This window comes from Bubalus bubalis, chromosome 6 (assembly GCF_019923935.1).
Source record: "Bubalus bubalis isolate 160015118507 breed Murrah chromosome 6, NDDB_SH_1, whole genome shotgun sequence".
NCBI lineage: Eukaryota > Metazoa > Chordata > Mammalia > Artiodactyla > Bovidae > Bubalus > Bubalus bubalis.
The window spans coordinates 11,053,527-11,078,407 of NC_059162.1; the positions used below are offsets into that span (position 1 = coordinate 11,053,527).

At 38.1% G+C, this 24,881-nt stretch overlaps 1 protein-coding gene and 3 pseudogenes across 1 annotated transcript; 3 read left to right on the top strand and 1 right to left on the bottom strand.

The window, feature by feature from the left end:
• Nucleotides 1-2,297: 2,297 nt before the first annotated feature.
• Nucleotides 2,298-3,743, top strand: LOC102389765 (annotated as a pseudogene).
• A 3,051-nt stretch (nt 3,744-6,794) lies between these two features.
• On the bottom strand, nt 6,795-8,052 carry LOC102390101 (annotated as a pseudogene).
• Nucleotides 8,053-12,577: 4,525 nt separating this feature from the next.
• On the top strand, nt 12,578-13,521 carry LOC102390424 (annotated as a pseudogene).
• Nucleotides 13,522-23,650: 10,129 nt separating this feature from the next.
• LOC102413384 (olfactory receptor 6K2) lies at nt 23,651-24,595 on the top strand. Its single transcript, XM_006060340.4, has one exon. It carries the CDS (start codon nt 23,651-23,653, stop codon nt 24,593-24,595), a length of 945 nt encoding a protein of 314 aa, XP_006060402.4.
• The last annotated feature ends 286 nt before the right edge of the window (nt 24,596-24,881 follow it).

The following is a 24,881-nucleotide window of genomic DNA, read 5'->3' on the forward strand; positions in this document are numbered from 1 at the left end:
TTTCATACATGATATTTTACATGTTTCAATGCCATTCTCCCAAATCTTCCCACCCTCTCCCTCTCCCACAGAGTCCATAAGACTGTTCTATACATCAGTGTCTCTTTTGCTGTCTCATACACAGGGTTATTGTTACCATCTTTCTAAATTCCATATATATGCGTTAGTATATTGTATTGGTGTTTTTTCTTTCTGGCTTACTTCACTCTGTATAATAGGCTCCAGTTTCATCCACCTCATTAGAACTGATTCAAATGTGTTCTTTTTAATGGCTGAGTAATACTCCATTGTATATATGTACCACTGCTTTCTTATCCATTCATCTGCTGATGAACATCTAGGTTGCTTCCATGTCCTGGCTATTATAAACAGTGCTGCAATGAACATTGAAGCACATGTGTCTCTTTCCCTTCTGGTTTCCTCAGTGTGTATGCCCAGCAGTGGGATTGCTGGATCATAAGGCAGTTCTATTTCCAGTTTTTTAAGGAATCTCCACACTGTTCTCCATAGTGGCTGTACTAGTTTGCATTCCCACCAAGAGTGTAAGAGGGTTCCCTTTTCTCCACACCCTCTCCAGCATTTATTACTTGTAGACTTTTGGATCGCAGCCATTCTGACTGGTGTGAAATGGTACCTCATAGTGGTTTTGATTTGCATTTCTCTGATAATGAGTGATGTTGAGCATCTTTTTATGTGTTTGTTAGCCATCTGTATGTCTTCCTGGGAGAAATGTCTATTTAGTTCTTTGGCCCATTTTTGGATTGGGTCATTTATTTTTCTGGAGTTGAGCTGTAGGAGTTGCTTGTATATTTTTGAGATTAGTTGTTTGTCAGTTGCTTCATTTGCTATTATCTTCTCCCATTCTGAAGGCTGTCTTTTCACCTCGCTAATAGTTTCCTTTGATGTGCAGAAGCTTTTAAGGTTAATTAGGTCCCATTTGTTTATTTTTGCTTTTATTTCCAATATTCTGGGAGGTGGGTCATAGAGGATCCTGCTGTGATGTATGTCAGCGAGTGTTTTGCCTATGTTCTCCTCTAGGAGTTTTACAGTTTCTGGTCTTACATTTAGATCTTTAACCCATTTTGAGTTTATTTTTGTATATGGTGATAGAAAGTGTTCTAGTTTCATTCTTTTACAAGTGGTTGACCAGATTTCCCAGCACCACTTGTTAAAGAGATTTTCTTTAATCCATTGTATATTCTTGCCTCCTTTGTCGAAGATAAGGTGTCCATATGTGTGTGGATTTATCTCTGGGCTTTCTATTTTGTTCCATTGATCTATATTTCTGTCTTTGTGCCAGTACCATACTGTCTTGATAACTGTGGCTTTGTAGTAGAGCCTGAAGTCAGGTAGGTTGATTCCTCCAGTTCCATTCTTCTTTCTCAAGATCGCTTTGGCTATTCGAGGTTTTTTGTATTTCCTTACAAATTGTGAAATTATCTGTTCTAGCTCTGTGAAGAATACCGTTGGTAGCTTGATAGGGATTGCATTGAATCTATAAATTGCTTTGGGTAGTATACTCATTTTCACTATATTGATTCTTCCAATCCATGAACATGGTATATTTCTCCATCTGTTAGTGTCCTCTTTGATTTCTTTCACCAGTGTTTTATAGTTTTCTATATATAGGTCTTTAGTTTTTTTAGGTAGATATATTCCTAAGTATTTTATTCTTTCTGTTGCAATGGTGAATGGAATTGTTTCCTTAATTTGTCTTTCTGTTTTCTCATTATTAGTGTATAGGAATGCAAGGGATTTTTGTGTGTTGATTTTATATCCTGCAACTTTACTATAGTCATTGATTAGTTCTAGTAATTTTCTGGTGGCATCTTTAGGGTTTTCTATGTAGAGGATCATGTCATCTGCAAATAGTGAGAGCTTTACTTCTTCTTTTCCAATTTGGATTCCTTTTATTTCTTTTTCTGCTCTGATTGCTGTGGCCAAAGCTTCCAAAACTATGTTGAATAGTAATGGTGAAAGTGGGCACCCTTGTCTTGTTCCTGACTTTAGAGGAAATGCTTTCAATTTTTCACCATTGAGGATAATGTTTGCTGTGGGTTTGTCATATATAGCTTTGATTATGTTGAGGTATGTTCCTTCTATTCCTGCTTTCTGGAGAGTTTTGATCATAAATGGATGTTGAATTTTGTCAAAGGCTTTCTCTGCATCTATTGAGATAATCATATGGTTTTTATTTTTCAATTTGTTAATGTGGTGTATTACATTGATTGATTTGTGGATTTTTTTTATCTAAAAAAATCTATTTGGGAAATCTATTGGGAAAATCTATTTCTGCAATGGTTACTCTGGAGGAGTAAGTGAGAAAAAAATATATAGAATGTTGGTCACTTTTTATAAAGTATGAAGTTAGGGAAAAAACATAAAACTTTCAAGTTATTTCTTCTTATTCATTCAAGTTATTTAGCAATACACTAAATATTCTTCCTTGTGAGCTGGTATGTTGTTCACTGTTCAGTCACTAAGTTGTGTCCAAGTCTTTGTGACCCCATGGACTGCAGCATGCCAGGCTTCCTGTCCTTCACCATCTCCCAGAGTTTATTCAAACTCATGTCCATTGAGTTGGTGATGCCATCCAACCATCTCATCCTCTGTAGTCCCCTTCTCTGGCCTTCAGTCTTTCCTAGCATCAGGGTCTTTTCCAATGAGTCAACTCTTTGCATCAGGTGGCCAAAGTATTGGAGCTTCAGCTTCAGCATCAGTCCTTCAGGGTTGATTTCCTTTAGGACTGACTGGTTTGATCTCCTTGAGCTGGTGTGTACCCTTTCCTTTATTCACAGGTAGTTCTGCTGGGGATATGGAGATATGGAAACCTATCAGCAGTGACTGAATTTGTCATCACTGGCTTTCCTCAGATCTAGGAAGGTAGTCTTCTGTACTTCTTTCCTTTACTTTTCATCTATATTTTTATTGTCATTGGAAATCTATTGATCTTTTTGCAGTAAGGCTGGATACCCAGCTCCACAATCCCATGTATAATTTCATCAATATCTTTTCCTTTATGGAATCTGGTATACCACAGCCATCATTCCCAAATGCTGTACAATCTCATCAGTGAAATAAAAGACGTTCTCTATTACTGGCTGCCTCTTGTAGATATATTTCTTCCATTTACCAAGAAATTCAGAGGGAATCTTGCTAATCACCATGGCCATTGACAGATATGTTACAATCTGAAACCCTCTTCGCTATCAGATGATCATGACTGCCCGTCTTGGCACTCAGCTTTCTGCAGACTCCTTTGTCTTTGGTTTCCTCAGATTGTAATGATTTCAACATAGCCTTTCTGTGGTCCCAGTAAAATCCATCAACTCTTCTGTGACTTGGCCCCAGTTCTGAGCCTGGCCTGCACAGATACATCCATGATTCCGATTGAGGCTGTGGTCCTTGCTGCGGCCGTCATCATTACTGTCTCAATCATTGCCCTGCCCTGTATAAGAGTTGTCACCATGGTCCTGAAAATTCCTTCTGCTAAAAGTCAACAGAAGGCTTTTTGTACCTATGCAGGCCATCTCACAGTTTTCCTGATATTTTTTGGCAGTGTATCCCTCGTGTACTTGCGTTTCAATGCCACTCATTTTGGACACAGCCATTGCACTGATATTTACTCTTCTTCCCCCCATCTTCAATCCTATCATCTATAGTCTGAGAAAAAAAAGGACATGAAGGATGCAATTAGAAAACTCTTCTGTATTCAAAGAGTGTTGAACACATCTGGAGGTTAACTCAGAGCCACAGATTGCCTTTCACTCTTAATATTTCTCTAACAGATTAGAATATGAAATTATTCTCTCTCTAATTTTTTGTCACATTGAGCCATCTGTCTGCTATCCTGATTATTTTATTTTATTATTATTTTATTGGGAAAACACATTTATGTTCTGCCATCGCTGTGAAATTTGATGGGTATTTCATTAAGAATTTTATTATGGAGCTTAAAGATTTTCTTCTGAAAAGTTACAATTAAAGGAAAAATTTCTCACCACTTTAGAGGGTTAGAATTACACTTCAGAAGCTGGCCAAGTGCTTCAAGGCACTATGTCTTTATTCACGAAATAGACCATGGGCATATTTTCTATATAATTATGAATTATGGATTACTTGATTAAGTTCAGTTCAGTTCAGTCACTCAGTTGTGTCTAACTCTTTGTGACCTTATGGACTGCAGCACGATAGGCTTCTTTGTTCATCACCAACTCCCGGAGCCTACTCAAACTCAAGTCCATTGCATCAGTGATGCCATCCAACCATCTCATCCTCTGTCTTCCCCTTCTCTTGTCTTCAATCTTTCCCAGCATCAGAGTTTTTTCCAGTGGGTCAGTTCTTCGCATCAGATGGCCAAACTATTGGAGTTTCAGCTTCAACATCAGTCCTTCCAATGAATATTCAGGACTGATTCCCTTTAGGATGGACTGGTTGGATCTCCTTGCCATCCAAGGGACTCTCAAGAGTCTTCTGCAACACCACAGTTCAAAAGCATCAATTCTTTGGCACTCAGCTTTCTTTATAGTCCAACTCTCACATCCATACATGACTACTGGCAAAACCATGACAGACCTTTGTTGGTAAAGTAATGTCTCTGCTTTTTAATATGCTGTCTATGTTGGTCATAGCTTTTCTTCCAAGGAGCAAGCATCTTTTTAATTTCATGGCTGCAGTCATCATCTGCAGTGATTTTGGAGCCCCAAAAGTAAAGTCTGTCACTGTTTCCATTGTTTCCCCATCTATTTGCCATGAAGTGATGGGACCAGATGCCATGATCTTAGTTTTCTGAATGTTGAGTTTTAAGCCAACTTTTTCACTCCCCTCTTTCAGTTTCATCAAGAGGTTCTTTAAATCTTTTTCACTTTCTGCCATAAAGTTGGTGTCATCTGCATATCTAAGGTTATTGATACTTCTTCCAGCAATCTTGATTCAAGCTTGTGCTTCATCCAATCTGGCATTTCACATGATGTACTCTGCATATAAATTAAATAAACAGGGTGGCAATATACAGCCTTGACGTACTCCTTTCCCGATTTGGAACCAGTCTGTTGTTTTTTATGTCCAGTTCTAACTTGCTTCTTGACCTGTATACAGATTTCTCAGTAGGCAGGTTAGGTGGTCTGGTATTCCCATTACCTGCTTAGGTTTGTCCAGAAGCACATAGCTAAGAAAAAAGCAAAAATAGTACTTGCAGAAGTAAATTACACTTTGATTTTTAGTTATATAATTAACTCTTCTTTATTACAATAAGCATATATGTTTAGTAAGACTAAATTCTCAATATTGTTAGACATGTCCATAAGAAAACTAGAGTGTAGAATCATAGAATTGTAGAGTCGCATGCACTGTAACTATTGAAGCCCGCTTGCTCTAGATTTCATGCTCTGAAGCTAGGGAAGCAATGAGAAGCCCTCATACTGCAACTAGAGTGTAGCCCCAGCTCACTGAAACTGGAGAGAAATCCACTCATCAATGAAGTCCCAGCACAGCACATAAATAAAATTATTTTTTTTAAGTAATTGACTTTCTCAGATTTTCTGAGAATACTATATAATCTGTATATAGTATACAGATTCCTATATTCCTATAGTATACAGATTCCTAAGAAAAGACACATTCTATAAAAGAGCGGGGAGAAGAAATTTTTCTTGCTCTGAAAGCAATGAACTCATTGACATTAGAGAACAAACAGACTGTGAAAGTATGTCCTTCCACACTGCTGCCACTGATGCCCGTTTGCCACCATTTACTTAAGTTACCATGACAACTCTCTTCAGGATTCAAGCCCACAGTTAAAGCTAGTCTGCTAGGTTAGCCAAAGGAGCTGTTGTCATTCAATCCTTTTTATCTAGATTTCCTCACACCTGGAAAAGGACAAATATAGGCTAATTAATGAAGCATTTCCTTTTTAAAAGCAAATGGTCACTCTCCTTTTTTGTAAATTTATGCTTTTCTTATATAAATAATTTTATTCCTAAAAATAGTGAACAGATGAAACATAGATCATGTCTGAAAAATAAATTTGCCAAACGCTGCTGATTCTAAAAACAGTTTTCATGGAAGAAAATTAGATAATTTTATATTCAAAGGGGCATATAAAATATTTCTTAACTTTAAATTTCTATTTGAGTAGAAATTTAGTAGAAATATCTAGGAAAAATATTTCCTGATTATTTTCAATGGTTAAGAACAAACACATTATGCACAATGGTAGTTAATACAAATTAGGCTTCATAATGTATTCTAATCTACTAAATACCATTATTTGATGGAGGTGAGGAGAGAAGCTCTCTAGTCCTTCTTCCTAGCATGGCAAATCCTTGAACTGTGTTTACTAAACCACTATTTGTGAATGTGCCCAGGATATGACACCATTGTTATGCTACTCTATCTAGAAATTTCTAAGGCGTCTTCCACAATACATATAAATATTAATAGGAAAAAAGTTAATATACATATTTTACAATGTTTACAATAAACTGCAAACTAATTAGCTTGAACCAGTAGCACCCTCACTTAAACAAAGCAATTTTTCAACATTAAGGATGTACAATTAAAAAATACTAAAATTAAGGCATCAAGTTAACTTTATCAACTTAATTTTGCCTTTTCTTGTCAAAATAGATTTTCAAAACTCAGAATTCAGAAGTCTTGCACTTTCAAAAATTCTTTGCTGAGTTTCTTATATTTTTGCTTGGAAATTGTTGCCATTTATTATAAAGTTTTATAAATTATTCATCTTGATGCAAATAGAGTCAGAGAAAATGTGATGTAGATAACAGATTGGAAACCTAACATATTGGAAAACTGTCTGTTAAAGGTCCTTGGGAAATAATGCCAATGTAGCCTTGTTTTCCAACCAAGCAATGGATACAAAAGGGCCAGGCTTCGTGAGAAACATGAGAACCATGAAGAAGTGAGATCTGGGGCCCATAGGAAGTTATTTTTTCTGAACTTCCATAAACAAAGATGCTACATACGTTAAGTTGGAGGACCAGGATCCACACAAAATCTAGCTTCAAATCCAAGCCACAGAAGGATGTAGGAAGCAACAGACTTACACATGGGACATTTATTATCTTTTCCCTCGTGTTTTTCTGTTTCCCCCATTATGGTAACAACACACTTGGCTACAGTTTAGGAACACCCATGGCTGTTTTCATTGACATCTTTCCTCTTCATACTAGGAAATGCTAGTGTTTTGAATTCTATAGTGTTCTGAGGTAGCACTGCATTGATTGTCTGTCTTAAAACTGAATTTTTCATTACAGGAGGCAGAATAGGCCTTCTGGAGTATGCCACAACAATGTTATATTGCAGAGTTGAATTAATAAGACATCTTATAGCTTATTGACTTCAATTTCCACCATTTTTCCTCTCTGCTGAGCTAATTTGGTTTTATACAAAGCTGAATACATTTCAACACATTGATACTTCTCTCCATATTTTAGTGCTAGAATCTTCTGTAAACCCATTATGTGGATGTGTAACAAAACAGCCATTAGTGATCAAGCCATTCATCTGCCCATCTGACACCTTCAGTATGCTACTCTTCTTCCCCAGAAAGATGTTTTTTGATGAGTCAAATCCTGCAGCATATACCTGTGATGTTAAGGGGAAATTATATTCACATATAATTCTGAAAGCAAATCTTGATATAGTGCTTTGCACTGTCTGTGTGTCAGAATTATCACTACTTTTACTCCTGGAACTATATCAGTTATTACAAAATTAATGAGACTTTCAATGAACTGACCAATCTGAAACATTAATGTTGCTGTCATGAGCATATTCAGTTACTGCTGTCTGGACCCCATGCTATGCTATACTGGTTTTTGTTGCTTATTTCCTTTGTAACCTAAGGAGAACAAGCCATAACTACAGTGCTGGGCTTCACTCTATTTGTTTATATCTTAAAAACAAAGCAAATAGACTTTTCCTTCTTCCTTTATCACCATTTGGGAGACAGTCTTTGTACCCTAAGGCAATGAGTTCACCATATTTTGTTGGTGCTTTGGATGGATGATTCTTTTGATCAGGGCATAACATGATATTGGCTGTATTTTTCTAATCTTTGTCACTGATCATAAGCCCTAGGAAACTTTTACATTTTTTCATCTACTAGCTTGCTATAAAGGATACATCTTTAAATAAAACAAATAGAAACGCTGTATAGAGCAAGGTAGTACAGGGAGGCAGAGTGGGTCATGGATCTTTCAAGCACTGTCTGAATACACCACTTTCTTAGCCCCTCTGTGAGCCCCAATCTAGAAAATTTATATTTTCCAAAAAATTCTTAAACAAACCAAATGGAGAAAACCAAGGAAAGTTTATTTGCAAAATACAGTACATTTCTAGCCAGAAAATTTCATAAAGCCTTAAAATTCAGAAAATATGATTCATTCTATATCACACAAAAATTTTGTGCACTTGATCACAGGAGATTAGCATCTGAAGCTCTGCTTCTTGATTAGTTGAGAAAAATGATTTTGGAAATGTAAGCAATCAGTTTTTAATATCTCTGTATTTTGTTTGTTTATTTTAAAGGCACGTATGTCCCCATTTCACTCCCCAGCACCACACTGTGTATACGCCTCTGTGTATGTAATAATGTGTGGCATTTAAGGACATGCGTGTGTTTATGAGAATACTACATTGGAATCTGCATTTTCAGGTATGGAGTGATGGTTGGAGAGAGATTAATGTACATTAAAAATGGGCATATTCTGTTAATAATAGCAAATATTTAACCATAAGCTGCCCTAGGAAAGAATAACAGAAATAATTTTGAATATTCCAAATTTAAATCTGTAAAGAAATTATAAAGGTCTTTTAATGTATGGAATGTGCTAGTTTGTTATGGTACTGTTAGTGATAAAAACTAACTAGATTAATGTTCAGTAATAATATTAAATGGAAGAAATTTAAAAAGTGAACACTAGAAAACTAATCTAGAATTTTGACTTGAGAAAATATCATAAAATTTAAAGAAGAAAAGTACAATGTCCTGCAAAATAGATTACATGGAAACTAAATCCTAGAAATTAAATATTAATGAAACTGAAATTCCAGAAATAAAGAAACTAATACCCTGAGGAAACTGTAAAATTTCTATAGTAGTTATGATAGAAGAAGTTATCTTAAAACAAAACCAGACAAAAATAAATGTTTCTAACTAAAATGGAATACATTGTATTATCTATGTTTCAAACAAATATAGGCTTACAATTTACAAGACAAAATTGACAGAATCAAAATTAGCAATGGAGAAATTCACAATCATGTGGAAGCTTAAATAACAGATTAACAAACTAGACATAAGTGATAACATAGAATTATTACTTGATTTGTGTAGAGTCAGACAAGTATTTTCACAAAGTAAAAATTTATTGAAATATGTATTTATAATTTGTGCACTTTTTTACATGAATTATTTATCATTAAAATATTTTTTCTGAATTAGAGCTCTTGTGAATATCCACATAATTAAAATTGAACTTTAATAGTATGTTGTCCAAAAAACCAAAACATTTCAATAAGTTGTATTATCACATGATATCCTGCCCTTGTCTGCCTGCACATACATATGAGTTGTACACTAACCTAAATTTATCAATAGTATTTATGGATATGCTGCAAGCTAATATTAAATATCTAAGCTTTTGCCTCATTCATATTGAGTCATGAAAACAATTTTGTGAGCATTCACAGTATGATAAATATGGACTAGCTACTCTGGAGCTATTTCTTTATAGCCATGAGGTGAGAAGGAATTATGGGAATTTAAGAAAGAATGAATGGAAGGAAGTAGTAGACAAGAAATACATACAAATCTTTAATATATTTTGTGCTGAAAAGGGGGAACTATAGAGTTCAGCAGAATTAATAGAAACAATTTGAAGGAAAACCCTGTGTATATATTGTTGGATAAAACTTGCACTCTTCTATCATCTTTAGTATGGCATACTTCTAACTTACATATTTTCATGAAAATGGATCTATTTTCTATTCATTAATTTGTTCACAATAATTAACATGTCAGTTGGCTTTTTTGATATTGTCCTATTTCTTGTGTTTTTGAAAGCTGCTGCTGCTGCTACTAAGTCACTTCAGTCGTGTCCGACTCCGTGCGAACCCATAGATGGCAGCCCACCAGGCTCCCCGGTCCCTGGGATTCTCCAGGCAAGAACACTGGAGTGGGTTGCCATTTCCTTCTCCAATGCATGAAAGTGAAAAGTGAAAGTGAAGTCGCTCAGTCGTGTCCGACTCTTCGCAACCCCATGGACTGCATGCAGCCTACCAGGCTCCTCCGCCCATGGAATTCTCCAGGCAAGAGTACTGGAGTGCCATTGCCTTCTCTGGTGTTTTGGAAAGGATGAGATCCAATCAAAGGTGAGTGTACCTTTATATGGTATTCTTCCAATTCCACACCTAAATGGAGGCTGACTGGTTAATTCACAATGATGACAAGAAAAGAGGTAACAATGGTCACCAGAACTTGAAGTCTTCCTTGGAGCACTGATTCTCTTTTGATCTGAAAATATGATGAGAAAAAAGTGCAATCACATTCTGATACTGATCCCTGGGAAAAAGAAAGAGTGCTTATGGAACTCATTTCCCCTTTAGTATTTTTCTTCAGATCTTTATAATAATCCCTTCCAGAGAAGTTGAAAGAACATTTAAGAATGCAGAGACCCAGGAAAAAGGAAGACCCCTACTGCATCTGGCAGAGGTGAGTTGAGGGTCACTGAGGTTTGGGTAGAAACTATTCATTTCTTATGTTCGGCATGAGACACACTCTAAAGATCAAATAATGAAGACTTGGGCAGCCTTAAATTTTGGCATTGGAATAGAATTTATGTGAAAGCTCCATCTTTGGGGTTCTGGGCTTTTCACGCTTAAAATCAGAAATAATATCTATTATTCAGGTTTTACGACTGTCCAAGACATAAATGCTTACAAGTTTCCTTCCTACCAGTCTTATTTCTAGATTTTTCTAGCTTTAATATGATGCTGGGAAAGATTGAGGGCAGGAGGAGAAAGGGGCAACAGAGGATAAGATGGTTGGTTGACATCACCGAGTCAATGGGCATAAATTTGAGTAAACTCTGGAAGGTAGTGGACATGGAAGCCTGGTGTGCTGCAGTCCATGGGGTTGCAAAGATTTTGACATGACATAGCAACTGAAAAACAGCAACAATATTTTTCTAAGCCTAATCCAAACTTATTCATTAAAAAATGGCCATTATTTTCAAGCGATCAATGCATGCTAGTGTTATGAAACACAAAATGTTGATCCTGCTCTAATAGAAGTTCACAATCTCGTGAAGTTAAACAAATAACAAGTTATAATAAAAACATAGTAAGGATGACGGTAGAAACCCTCTGTAGGATATATATGAGAAAAAACGTGTGTGTGTGTGTGTGTGCGTGTGTGTGTGTGCGTGCATGCGCGCATAAACGTAGGAAGGGAGATGAAACCACAGTAACTCTTGTAGGGCTTCTGATAGGGATCAGTGCCTGTGCTGAAACTTGAGGAAAGTCTAGGAGTTAGTTAAGTGAAGACGAGTAAGCAGGTCTTCTAGGAAGAGGGTTAACATTCATAAAAGCAACGATCCAGGAGAAATCAGGGTGAACTCTGGAAACTGTGACAGTGCAGCATGAGAGAGCGGCAGATGGGGAAGACTGTATGTGCAGATTTAAAGTTCAGGAAACATACCTCTGCTGGCGATACAGACTTGAAAGAACTGAAAAACTGTGGAGGGCGTGCGTTCATCAACAATAAGGCAGGACATGATTTTAGGGACCACAGCAGGAAACTGGAACACACAGTCTTTTAGGGAATGGGTCAAGAAGGTGAGTTTATAACACATAAAATAAGAAAGTTTTATAACAAAACACCTGAGAGGAAGCTTCTATTCAGAAAGAAGGTAAACCTGGAGAGGGTGGTTTCATGAGAGCCAAGGGAGACAGTCTTCAAGTAGTAGTAATCAGTAGTTTCTAATGCCAAAGTGAAGTTATAAAGACGGAAACTTTTCCCTTGTTTTGCAATTAATATATCAGTGATACATGGGACAGAATGGCTTCTGTATAGGAGAGAGAAAGCAGTCACATAGCAAATGATTGAGGAGTGAAAAGATCTAAATGAGATATTGTTAATATTCTTTCAGAAAGCTTTTCAAGGTAGGAAATAACTAACAAATATTGAGTGATGTTAATACTCAATACAGATATTAATATTCTGATACATTAATTCTTTCAATACTCATAATTTTGCACTAATATTTTTCCCAGAAGATTCTGAGGTTGAGAGAGAGATTATATAACTTGCTTATTTGCTCAAGTGGCAGAATGAGAATTTAGGCTCAAAATGTCTGATTTGAACCCATGTTACTAATCATCATTTTGTATTATCTCTCAAATAAAAAGATTAGTGATATAGGCAAGTTTTCAGTTATTTTGAATCTGGAAAAAGTCAAAACACAAAAATACCAGGTAACCAAAATACCATTTACATTTACACTGCATTGATTTCCTTCTCTATTAGTTGGGTGTACCATCTTCCTCATTCACAGATAGCTCTTCTGGGGACATGGAAGATGGAAATCTATCAGCAGTGACTGAATTTATCTTCACTGGGTTCCCCTGATTCCAAGATCGTGGCCTCCTATACTTTGTTCCTCTACTCTTCATCTACACCTTTATTATAGTTGGGAACCTATTGATCTTTGCTGTAAGACTGGATACCTGTCTCCACAATCCCATGTATAATCCCATCAATATCTTCACATTTCTCGAGATGCGGTATACCACAGCTGCTATTCCTAAGATGCTCTCCAATCTGACCAGCAGTCAAAAGACCATCTTTCATTGGTTGCCTCTTGCAGATGTACTCCTTCCATCCATTTGGAAACACTGAAGGAGCCTTGCTGACTGTCATGGCCATTGACAGGTATGTTGCCACCTCAACCCACTCCACTACATAACCATCATGACTCCCCGACTACGTACTCAGCTCTCTGCAGGATCTTGTATATTTGGTTTCCTCATCCTTCTACCTGAGATTGTGTGGATTTTTACCCTACCTTTCTGTGGTTCCAACTAAACCCATCAGATCTTCTGCTCTGTGATTTCACACTTTTATTAAATTTAGACTGCACAAATACCTCTGTGATCTTGGTGCAAGAAGTGATTCATGCTCTTGCTATTCTAATAACAGGTCTGATTATTTCTCCTTCTTACATCAGAATTATCATTGTTATCCTGGGTGTCCCGTCAGCTGAGGGTTGTAAAACGGCCTTTTCTACGTGTGCAGCACACATTTCCATCTTCCTGCTGTTTTTTGGCAGTGTAGCTCTCATGTATCTTAGATTCTTTGCTACACCATTCTGGGACACCACCATTGCGCTAACATTCTTTGTGCTTGCTCTGTTTTTCAATCCCATTATATATAGCTTGAGAAATAAGGACATGAAAGATGCTATTAAGAAGCTCCTTTGCTTCCCAGAAGGTGTTTAATATATCTGGTAAGTAATTTAGACTGCAGCCCTGTATACAAATGAAACTTCTTCGCAAAATATTAAGCCCAAAAAGACTAGAATTTCAAAGAATAATACAATTAGTCTAGTTTTCTTCCCCATGACCTAGTGAACAGACTGGTAAAGAAAGTCTTCTGAGGATTTACAGAGATGACAGCAATATCAATTCTACTTCTGAATTTCTTGAGTCAGTGTAATTTTTAGTATAATACATGCAATTTGATAATAAATATATTAGAATTATGTACTAAAATGTATTATTTCACTATGTATTTATAATAATCAGTTTAATTATGGTAAACTGATTCATTGATTGAACATGCAAATTATTTTTCCATTTTGTTTCTCTATTGTTTGCTTCTCTGTATTGTTTTTTAACTATTACCACTGGTGGCTTAGATAATAAAGAATCCCACTGCAATGCAGGAGACTCAGGTTCCATCCCTGGGTGGGGAAGATCCTCTGGAGGAAGAAATGTAAACCCACTCCAGTATTCTTGCCTAAAATCTCCCATGGACAGAAGAGCCTGGTGAGCTACAGTCCAAAGAGCTGTGAAGAGTCAGACATGACTGAACATGCATACATACATTCTTATAAATATGGCAATTATAATTTTCTTGCATAAAGTCCTTTTCAATTTCAAAAACTTCTGTTTCAAGATAAATTTCAAGAAGTTGAATTATTAAAAGCAGATGTGAAAGTATGTTCATAGCTTTTGGTAAAAATATTGATTTTGTAAATGGTTGCACAAATAATGCCTTAGTGTAGCACTTTTGTTACAACTTCAGTAGTACGGCAACTGAGGTATAGATCAAATAAAAGTCTAGTTATTCTGTGAAAAATATCAATCCTATCACTGGCAAGCTGAACTTGCAGTACAACTATAAAAAGGAAATGTGATAAATTGGGTCATTCGTCCCAATTCTTCACATCCCAGCTACAGATCCATAATTTTGCAATGAATGGATTCATGATAAGTACCATTTGCTTTCCTGCCCCACAGATTTGGTTTGGGCTTTCCTTTAATTGACTCTTGGGAAAGCAATGAATATTATAGATACTGTATATGTACCTTTACAGTCAGGTTTACTTCAGATAACTGCTCCCCTTTCATCACTGGACTTACACGAAACCATGTCTCTGAGAGTCAGTGGCTCAGAGAATGAGAGACACATGGAGCTGACCTGAACTGTAACTTGCTTGAAGCCTGGTGTTTGAAGTCCACAACCCAGATCTCAGAGTCTGAAGTTGAGCATAGCTCTCACTATTGCAACTGACTAACAGACTTCTAAGTGTGAGGATAAATGATTATTATTTTAATATCCATGTCCGAAACAGTTAATAAGTTACATACACTGCCGTGTGTGGGCTTTGTCTGACATTGTACCATCCTGAGATTGCAGAAATTAATAGCTAATGCTTCTTATCTGTGGCAAAGGCAATGGCACCCCACTCCAGTACTCTTGCCTGGAAAAATCCCATGGACGGAGAAGCCTGGCAGGCTGCAGTCCATGGGGTCGCTAAGAGTTGGGCGTGACTGAGAGACTTCACTTTCACTTTTCACTTTCATGCATTGGAGAAGGAAATGGCAACCCACTCCAGTGTTCTTGCCTGGAGAATCCCAGGGACAGAGGAGCCTAGTGGGCTGCCGTCTATGGGGTCGCACAGAGTCGGACACGACTGAAGCGACTTATTAGCAGCAGCAGCAGCAGCAGCAGTTTCTTATCTGAATCTTAAAATATTCTTTTGGGTTACAAGTATTTTAACACTATGTTGGTAATAATCTTTTAATATAATTCCCAGAAAGATTATGTACATAATATGTGCAATTATTTAACAACACTGCCTATTATTTTGTATGTCAAAGAACTTTTACACATCAAAGGGATTTGAGATCATTTAAACAATGGCACCTCACTCCAGTACTCTTGCCTGGAAAATCCCATGGATGGAGGAGCCTGGTAGGCTGTAGTTCATGGGGTCGCTAAGAGTCAGACACGACTGAGCGACTTCACTTTCACTTTTCACTTTCTTGCATTGGAGAAGGAAATGGCGACCCACTCCAGTGTTCTTGCCTGGAGAATCCCAGGGACGGGGCAGCCTGGTGGGCTGCCGTCTATGGGATCGCACAGAATTAGACATGACTGAAGTGACTTAGCAGCAGCAGCAGAAATAAAGCAGGGGCTGAGTAGCGGAATGTAAAAAGATGCAAGGCAGTCATTCTTTGGAAGCTACATTCTCCTTCTTAGCATTTTTCTTCATTGTGTGTGCAGCTTACAGGCATCTTGCACCTGACATGTGCTTGAAAAACAAGTTATGAAATTAAATCTTTATGAAATTTTATCTTTCAATGTGAGATAAAAGCTAAAAACCTCTTTAAACTATGTGGAAAAAACAAAGATGTATTGGTAACAGAAAGAAGAATTTTAACAAGTAGAAAACAAGTCAATTTTTATTCTTGTTACTTGTCATATGTACATGAGCAAAATGTTTTGGGTTAGTCCAGACATAGTACAAAATTCATACTAATTCTATGTGATATTCTTTAACTAGAAATTGCTGTATTAAGAAAATTGGTGAATGCGTCCTTGTCTGAAATTATAGTACCACTTCTTACAGCATATTGATTTAGTTTATTTTGAGTAAGAAAAGTCATTACATTTAAAGAAATGAAGGAAATGGATTGCATTTTGTTAATCTTTTCATTCTCAGAAATTATAGTGAGTAAATGGACAAAAATGAAAACAATCTTAATAACGGTAACATTAAACAATTAAATTGACATAATTAACCAAAGCACTGGCTATAAATTTCAATACAGAACTAAAGGTGGAATATATGGAAGGCCAATCGATTTTCCTACATTTGGCTGACTGACTTAGAAACAGGTAAGAAATAGGATATGACTATATCCCTCATTTGATTATTTTACCAATCTCCTCTCCTCTACTGCATTCAGTTCGGATCAGTTCAGTCACTCAGTCCTGTCTGACTATTTGCGAGCCCATGGACTGCAGCACTCCAGGCTTCCCTGTCAATCACCAACTTCCGGAGCTTACTCAAACTCATGTCTATTGAGTCAGTGATGCCATCCAACCATCTCATCCTCCATGGTTCCCTTCACCTCCCGCCTTCAATCTTTCCCAGCAAATGAGTCTTTTCAAATGAGTCTGTTCTTCGCATCAGGTGGCCAAAGTATTGACGTTTCAGCTTCAGCATCAGTGCTTCCAAGGAATATTCAGGACTGATTTCCTTTAGGATGGACTGATTGGATCTCCTTGCAGTTCAAGAAACTCTCAAGAGTCTTCTCCAATACCATAGTTCAATTCTTCAATTCTTCAGCGCTCAGCTTCTTTATAGTCCAACTCTCACATCCATACATGACTACTGGAAAAACCGTAGTTTTGACTACACGGACCTTTGTTGGTAATGTCTCTACTTTTTAATGTGCTGTCTACTTTGGCCATAGCTTTTCTTCCAAGAAGTAATCATCTTTTAGTTTCAGTGCTGCAATAACCATCTGCAGTAATTGTGGGCCCCCCAAAATAAAGTCTGTCACAGTTTCCATTGATTACCCATCTATTTACCACGAAGTGATGGGACTGGATGCCATGATCTTAGTTTTCAGATTCCAGCTTATGCTTCATCCAGACTGGCATTTTGCATGATGTACTCTGCATATAAGTTGAATAAGCAGAGTGATAATATACAGCCTTGACATACTCCTTTCCCAGTTTGGAACCAGTCTGTTGTTCCATGTCCAGTTCTAACTGCTGCTTCTTGACCTGCATACAGATATCTCAGGAGGCAGTAAGGTGGTCTGGTATTCCAATCTCTTTATGACTTTTCTACAGTTTGCTGTGATCCACACAGTCAAAGGCTTTGGCATAGTCAATAAAGCAGAAGTAGACGTTTTTATGGAACTCTTGGTTTTTTGATGATCCAACAGATGTTGGCAATTTGATCTCTGGTTCCTCTGACTTTTCTACAACCAGCTTGAACATCTGGAAGTTCATGGTTCACGTATTGCTGAAGCCTGGCTTGGGGTATTTTAAGCATTACTTTGCTAGTGTGTGAGATGAGTGCAATTGTGCAGCAGTTTGAACATTTTTTGACATTGCCTTTCTTTGGGATTGCAGTGAAGACTGATCTTTTCCAGTCCTGTGGCCACTGCTGAGTTTTCCAAATTTGCTGGCATAGTCAGTGCAACACTTTCACAGCATCATCTTTTAGGATTTGAAATAGCTCAACTGGAATTCCATTACCTCTACTAGCTTTGTTCGTAGTGATGCTTCCTAAGGCCCACTTGACTTTGTAATCCAGGATATCTGGGTCTAGATGAGTGATCACACCGTCATGGTTATCTGGGTCATGAAGATCTTATTTGTATAGATCTTCTGTGCATTCTTGCCACCTTTTCTTAATATCTTCTGCTTCTATTAGGTCCGTACCATTTTTGTCATTTATTGAGCCCACCTTTGCATGAAATGTTCCCTTGGTGTCTCTAATATTCTTGAAGAGATTGCTAGTCTTTTCCATTCTATTGTTTTCCTCTATTTCTTTGTGTTGATCCCTAAGGAAGACTTTCTTATCTCTCCTTGCTATTCTTTGGAACTCTGTATTCAAATGGGTGTATCTTTCCTTTTCTCCTTTGCCTTTAGCTTCTCTTCTTTTCTCAGCTATTTGTAAGGCCCCCTCATACAACCATTTTGCCTTTTGGCATTTCTTCTTCTTGTGGATGGTCTTGATCCCTGCCTCTTGTACAATGTCATGAACATCAGTCCATAGTTCTTCAGGCACTCTGTCTATTAGTTCTAATCCCTTGAATCTATTTGTCACTTCTACTGTATAATCTTAAGGGATTTGATTTAGGTCATACCTGAACGATCTAGTGGTTTTTCCTACTTTCTTCAATTTAAATCTGAATTTGGCAATAAGGAGTTCATGATCTGAGCCACAGTCAGCTCCTGGTCTTGCTTTTGCTGCCTGTATAGAGGTTCTCCATCTTTTGCTGCAAAGAATATAATCAATCTGATTTCGGTATTGACCACCTGGTGATGTCCATGTGTAACGTCTTATCTTGTGTTGTTGGAAGAAGGTGTTTACTATGATCAGTGCATTCTCTTGACACAACTCTGTTAGCTGTTGACCTGCTTAATTATTTACTCCAAGGCCAAATTTGCCTGTTACTCCAGGAAGCTCTTGATTTCCTACTTTTGCATTCCAGTCCCCTATAATGAAAAGGACATCTTTTTTTAGGGTGTTAGTCCTAGAAGGTGTTGTAGGTCTTCATAGAACCATTCAACTTCAGGTTCTTCAGCATTACTGGTTGGAGCATAGGCTTGGATCACTGTGATGTTGAATGGTTTTCCTTGGAAACGAACAGAGATCATTCTGTCATTTTTGAGATTACATTCAAGTACTGCATTTCAGACTCTTGTTGACTATGATGGCTACTCCGTTTCTTCTAAGGGATTCCTGTCCACAGTAGTAGATATAATGATTTAAATTCACCCATCCTGATCCATATTAATTCACTGATTCTTAAATTGTCAATGTTCACTCTTGCCATCACCGGTTTCACCACATCCAATTTGCTTTGATTCATGGACCTAATATTCCAGGCTCCTATGTAATATTCAGAGAAAGCAATGGCAACCCACTCCAGTACTCTCACCTGGAAACTCCCATGGACAGAGGAGCCTGGAAGGCTGCAGTCCATGGGGTCACTCATGACCGAGTGACTTCACTTTCAGTTTTCACTGTCATGCATTGGAGAAGAAAATAGCAACCCACTCCAGTGTTCTTGCCTGGAGAATCCCAGGGATGGGGGAGCCTGGTGGCCTGCCATCTATAGGGTGGCACAGAGTCAGACACAACTGAAATGACTTAGCAGCAGCAGCACCTATGCAATATTACTCTTTACAGCATTGGGCTTTACTTCCATCACCAGTTACATCCACAACTGAGTGTTGTTTTGCTTTGACTCTGTCTCTTCATTCTTTTTGGAGTTATTTCTCCACTGATCTCCCATAACGTATTGAGCACCTACTGACCTGGGGAGTTCATCTTTCAGTGTCTTATCTTTTTGCCTTTTCATACTGTTCATGGGGCTCTCAAGGCAAGAATACCAAAGTGGTTTGCCATTCCCTTCTCCAGTGGACCATGTTTTTTCGGAACTCTACACAATCACTGGTCCATCTTGGCTGGCCCTACACAACCTGGTTCATAATTTCATTGAGTTAGACAAGGCTGTGGTCCATGTGATCAGTTTGGTTTGTTTTCTGTTATTGCGGTTTTCATTCTGTCTGCCCTCTGATGGAGAAGGATAAGAGCCTATGAAAGCTTCCTGATGGGAGAGACTGATTGAGGGGGAAACTCTTCTGGTCTTGTTTTGATGGGTGGGGCCATGCTCTTTAATCCAATTTTTTGTTGATGGGCAGGGCTGTCTTCCCTCCCTGTTGTTTGATCTGAGGCCAAATTATGGTGGAGGCAATGACAATAATGGTGACCTCCTTCAAAAGGTCCCATGCATGCACTGCTGCACTTAGTGTCCCCGACCCTGCAGCAGGCCAACCCTGACCCATGCCTCCACTGGGGACTTCTGGACACTCACAGGCAAGTCTGGGTCAGTCTCTTGTGGGGTCACTGCTCTTTTCTCCTGGATCCTGGTGCACACAAGGTTTTGTTTATACCCTCCAAGAGTCTGTTTCCCCAGTCCTGTGTAAGTTCTGGCAGCTGTATGGTGGGGTTAATGGTGAACTCCTCCAAGAGGGTTTATGCCATACCCAGATCTGCTGCACCTAGAGCCCCTGTCCCTGCAGCAAGCCCCTGCTGACCTGCACCTTCACAGGAGACACTCAAACACAGTTCTGGCTCAATATCTGTGGGGTGTCTGGGTCCTGGTGCACACAAGGTTTGTTTGAGCCCTCTGATCATCTCTGGTGGGTAAGGGATTTGATTCTAAACTTGATTTCACCCCTCCTACCATCTTGCTGGGACTCCTCCTTTGCCCTTGAACATGGGGCATCTTTTATTGGTGAGATCCAACATTCCCCAGTTGTTGGCTGTTCAGCAGAGAGTTGCAGTTTTGGAGTTCTTGCAGAAGATGAGCGCACATCCTTCTACTCTGCCATCTGCATTAACATTCTTCAAATGTGACTCTTGGAATTTCAGCTTTTGATTTATTTAAAAGTTAATCCAATCAGAAGTACCATAAAAAAGAAAGTAAACAAATAAACAGAAACACACTTATTGCAATATCTCAGACTTCTGGATTATCTCATTTGTCCTGGATTTGAGTTACCACAGATTGGGCTTCTCCTAATTACCAGCTTGAACATTTTTCCTAATTGGAACTATTGTAAGAAGGATTGTTTCCCTACTTATTTTAAATCACTTGTGTATTATTCTCAGGAGAGTCCATTTTCCTATTCTAGCTAGGCTTAGGAAGACACACAGGTGCACACAAAGGGGCAGAGTAGAAGGAGAGAGCTCTATAGGGAGAGTCAGATCTCTTTATCACTGGCTGATGAAGGAAATGTAGTTTAGGTGGAAGACTCAGGGTAGAAACATAGCAGAAGAGCAAAGGAAGCTTGGCTCAGTAGCTCTATATGGTTTACCACATTAGGGTAGGGAAAGATAGAGTCTTCATCCATGTTTATTACAAGTTCAGAACCCAACAGCAGCAAGGTCAGTAAATCAGCTAATTTGGGGGAGTTGGGAGATATCTAGGGAAAGGAAAACACTTACACAGGACAATAGACAGCCCTAGTGTGCATGTAGAAACTGTGAGTAACTATTGGTAAGCCTGGGCAAGGAGGAATCAGGAACTTCTCCTGCATTGCAAGCAGATTCTTTACTGTCTGAACTACCAGGGAAGCCCTGTTATAAGCAAGTTAGTACAAAACATAAATGTTTCAGTTGCTAAATTTCCCAAGAAATAGGAGCGATACAAGTGGGGCCAAAGCTTATCAGATGGCTTTAAAACAACAAATGAGCGTTGTGATTGATTTCTGAAATGTTTCAGGAATCAAGTGAGATTTCCAGTTTGTTGTGAGGCATTAATATCATTGACAATTGTACTAGACTTTACTAAGATTTGGAAAAGATAGAGAAGTGTTCATTGGGAGAAATCTAAGTTTTTCTTTTTGATTTCCATCTCTCTTATCTTTCTTCTACTTAGCCACATCTTTTCAGCAGAATGAGTAATTAGTTCTGCTCAGAGTCTGGGTCTGCTTAGAGGCTCTTTCTTGAATGAGTAGACTGGTTCAGTTTGTAGGACCCTGTCTTAAAGGCAATAGTCACAATATGTAGGGACTACTACTGGGGGCATCAAGTCTTATGGGAAAGATCAGATATGTATATGAAAAATCAAGAACACTTGAAAAAATTTAAAAGGAAAAGATACATAGACATATAAATATTACAGGAAATAGAGTGATTTCTATTACGTGTGGAATTATCTTGTTAAAATTGGAAAAGACACATGGATTGGGCTGGCCAAAAAGTTCATTTGGGTTTTTCCCATAACATCTTCTGGAAAAATCTGAATGAATTTTTTGGTCAACCCAATAGAATTTGGCTAGTTTAAAGAGAAGGTAGAGCTTGTAACGAACAAGAGGATATTTCATGCAGGGGAGATTTCTTTCAGGAATTCTGAGACCAGAAACTGAAAGTGACATGTTTGGACTAACAGCAGGTTTAATAAATCGGATTGGAAATGAACAATTTTTCATAGCAACAGTAGACAAAATGGCTTTGTTTTCTGCTGAAATAACAAAAATGTCATTTCAGTACAATACTAAAGATGATGTACTTGGGAGCTTTATGGGCCTTGGTCACATAATTGGGCATCCTGGTGGCTCAGATGGTAAAGAATCTGCCTGTAATACAGACACCTGGGTTCAATCCTTGGTAGGGAAGATCTCCTGGAGAAGGAAATGGCTCCAGTATTCTTGCTTGGAGAATTCCATGGAGAGAGGAGCCTGGCAGGCTACAGTCCAAGGGATCACAAAGAGTCAGACATGTCTGAGCATTTAACATGTTCATTTTCAGTCACATAATCAATGAACAAATGCATCTATAGATAATATAAATAAGAGAACATTAATAACGTGCCCTTTCCTAACATACCATAAGATTATTAATCAATGACAGACAAAAGTGAAGCTAATTTTTTTTCTTTTGCAGCGATTATAAAAATGTTATCCTAGATGATCTGAGATTTTTTTCTTTTTAAAGAAAAAGCAATTTAGAGGAAGAACATGGTGAGAATGTAAAACTTAAGTATAGGTATGGAAGGGGAGTCACATGAGTAAACTGATATTATAGCAAGATCAGTCTTGAGGAAATAGAGGGTTGTATGAAAATACTCACACTGGAAGCAGAAACCTTTGGTAATCTATTACAATAGTGTAGGCATTATTACTAAGCATCAAATTAGGGGTAAGATAAAAGAAATAAAATGTATTGGTAATACAACAGAAAAAAGTTAAGCAGACTTTGATTAAGTTTGAGACATAAGAAGACAATAGATGCAAAAATGTGTAAAGCTGGTATCTAGAAGAACCAAGAAATAAGAAGGTCAGCAAGGGAAACTGGTTGAGTGCTGAGTATAAATATGGTATATTAATTTACTAAAGCTTTTATAACAAAGTATAGACTAAGTGACTTGAACAACAAGAATTTATTTTCTTACAGTTCTGAAAGCTAGGAAGTCTGACATCAAGATTTTGGCAGAGTTGATTCCTCTCAAGGCCTTTCTTCTTGGCTGGTAGGTGACTGCCTTTTCCTTCACTTTTCTCAGGATGAAGACCAGTAATCTATGTTTTAACAAGCCCTCCAAGTGATCCTGATGCCTGATAAATTTTGAGAATTATTAATCTAATCTATTGGGTGTGCTTTCTGATTGAATTTTTTTCCACACTCCAATTCTAGTTGTAAGCATCTATGGGATATGGAATATTCCTTATTCTTCTATACTCCCAAGGCAGGGATTTATCCAGATGCTGGTATTTTGTAAGTGTACTTACTCTATGGTGAGTAGTAGACATCACCTAGAAAGTCTGAATGCAGTAGGATTTGAAAATCTCATTTCTCACCTGGAGATGGAGAATGCCAATCAAACAACTGCTCATGAGTTTATCTTCTCTGCTTTCCCTTATTCCTGGAGAGATTCTGTCATCTGTTTTGTTCTACTGCTCTTCATTTATGCATTCATTGTTGTTGGAAATGTGGTCATCATCACAGTAGTCCAGCTGAATATTCATCTCCACACTCCCATGTACTTCTTTATCAGTGCCCTTTCTTTCCTGGAGATCTGGTATACCACAGCTACCATACCAAAGATGCTCTCTTGCCTGCTTTGTGAGAAGAGCATTTCCTTAAATGGCTGTCTCCTGCAGATGTATTTCTTCCATTCCACAGGCATCAGTGAGGTTTGTCTCTTGACAGCTATGGCCTTTGACCGCTACCTGGCCATCTGCAGCCCTCTTCATTACCCTACTATCATGACCCCAAAGCTGTGTGCCTGGCTGACTTTAGGTTGCTGTGTTTGTGGTTTTGCCACACCCCTTCCTGAGATTGCCTGGATCTCCACACTGCCATTTTGTGGCTCTAATCACCTGGAGCATATCTTTTGTGACTTCCTCCCAGTACTACGCCTGGCCTGCACAGACACACAAGCTATCCTTATGATTCAGGTAGTGGATGTTGTCCATGCAGTGGAGATTATTACAGCTGTTATGCTCATCTTCATGTCCTACATTGGTATCATGGCTGTAATTCTACGTATCCGTTCCACCGAGGGCCGTCGCAAGGCCTTTTCCACATGCATCTCCCACCTCACTGTATTTCTGCTCTTCTTTGGCAGTGTGGCTCTCATGTACCTACGCTTCTCTGCCACCTACTCCTTATTCTGGGATACAGCCATTGCTCTGGCCTTTGCAGTTGTGTCCCCATTTTTCAACCCCATTATCTATAGCCTGAGGAATAAAGAGATAAAGGAAGCCATAAAAAAGCACATGAATCAAGCTAACATCTTTTTTTCATAAGACCAGGGACCTCAAATAAGATCTAGTGTTTGGGAGTCTATATAATTGTTAAAGTCTTTTTATCCTCAACTCTCTTCCATCTGTCTTTTTCTATCAGTCTTTGGTTGAAACTGGTTTCCTGAAGGTCACCAATAAACAAAATTCACTAATAACTGAATTCAATAGTTTTTTCCAACCTTTATTCAATTTGACACATTTTGAATCAGACTTTGTTGATTAGGTTTTCCGCTACTCGATTTCTCCTAGATAAATTTAACTTGTGGAAATAATTGGGATAAAAATTTAA

Excerpts from the sequence above, each read along its gene's own strand:
- LOC102413384 (XM_006060340.4), top strand. The coding sequence starts at position 23,651 with ATGGAGAATGCCAATCAAACAACTGCTCATGAGTTTATCTTCTCTGCT.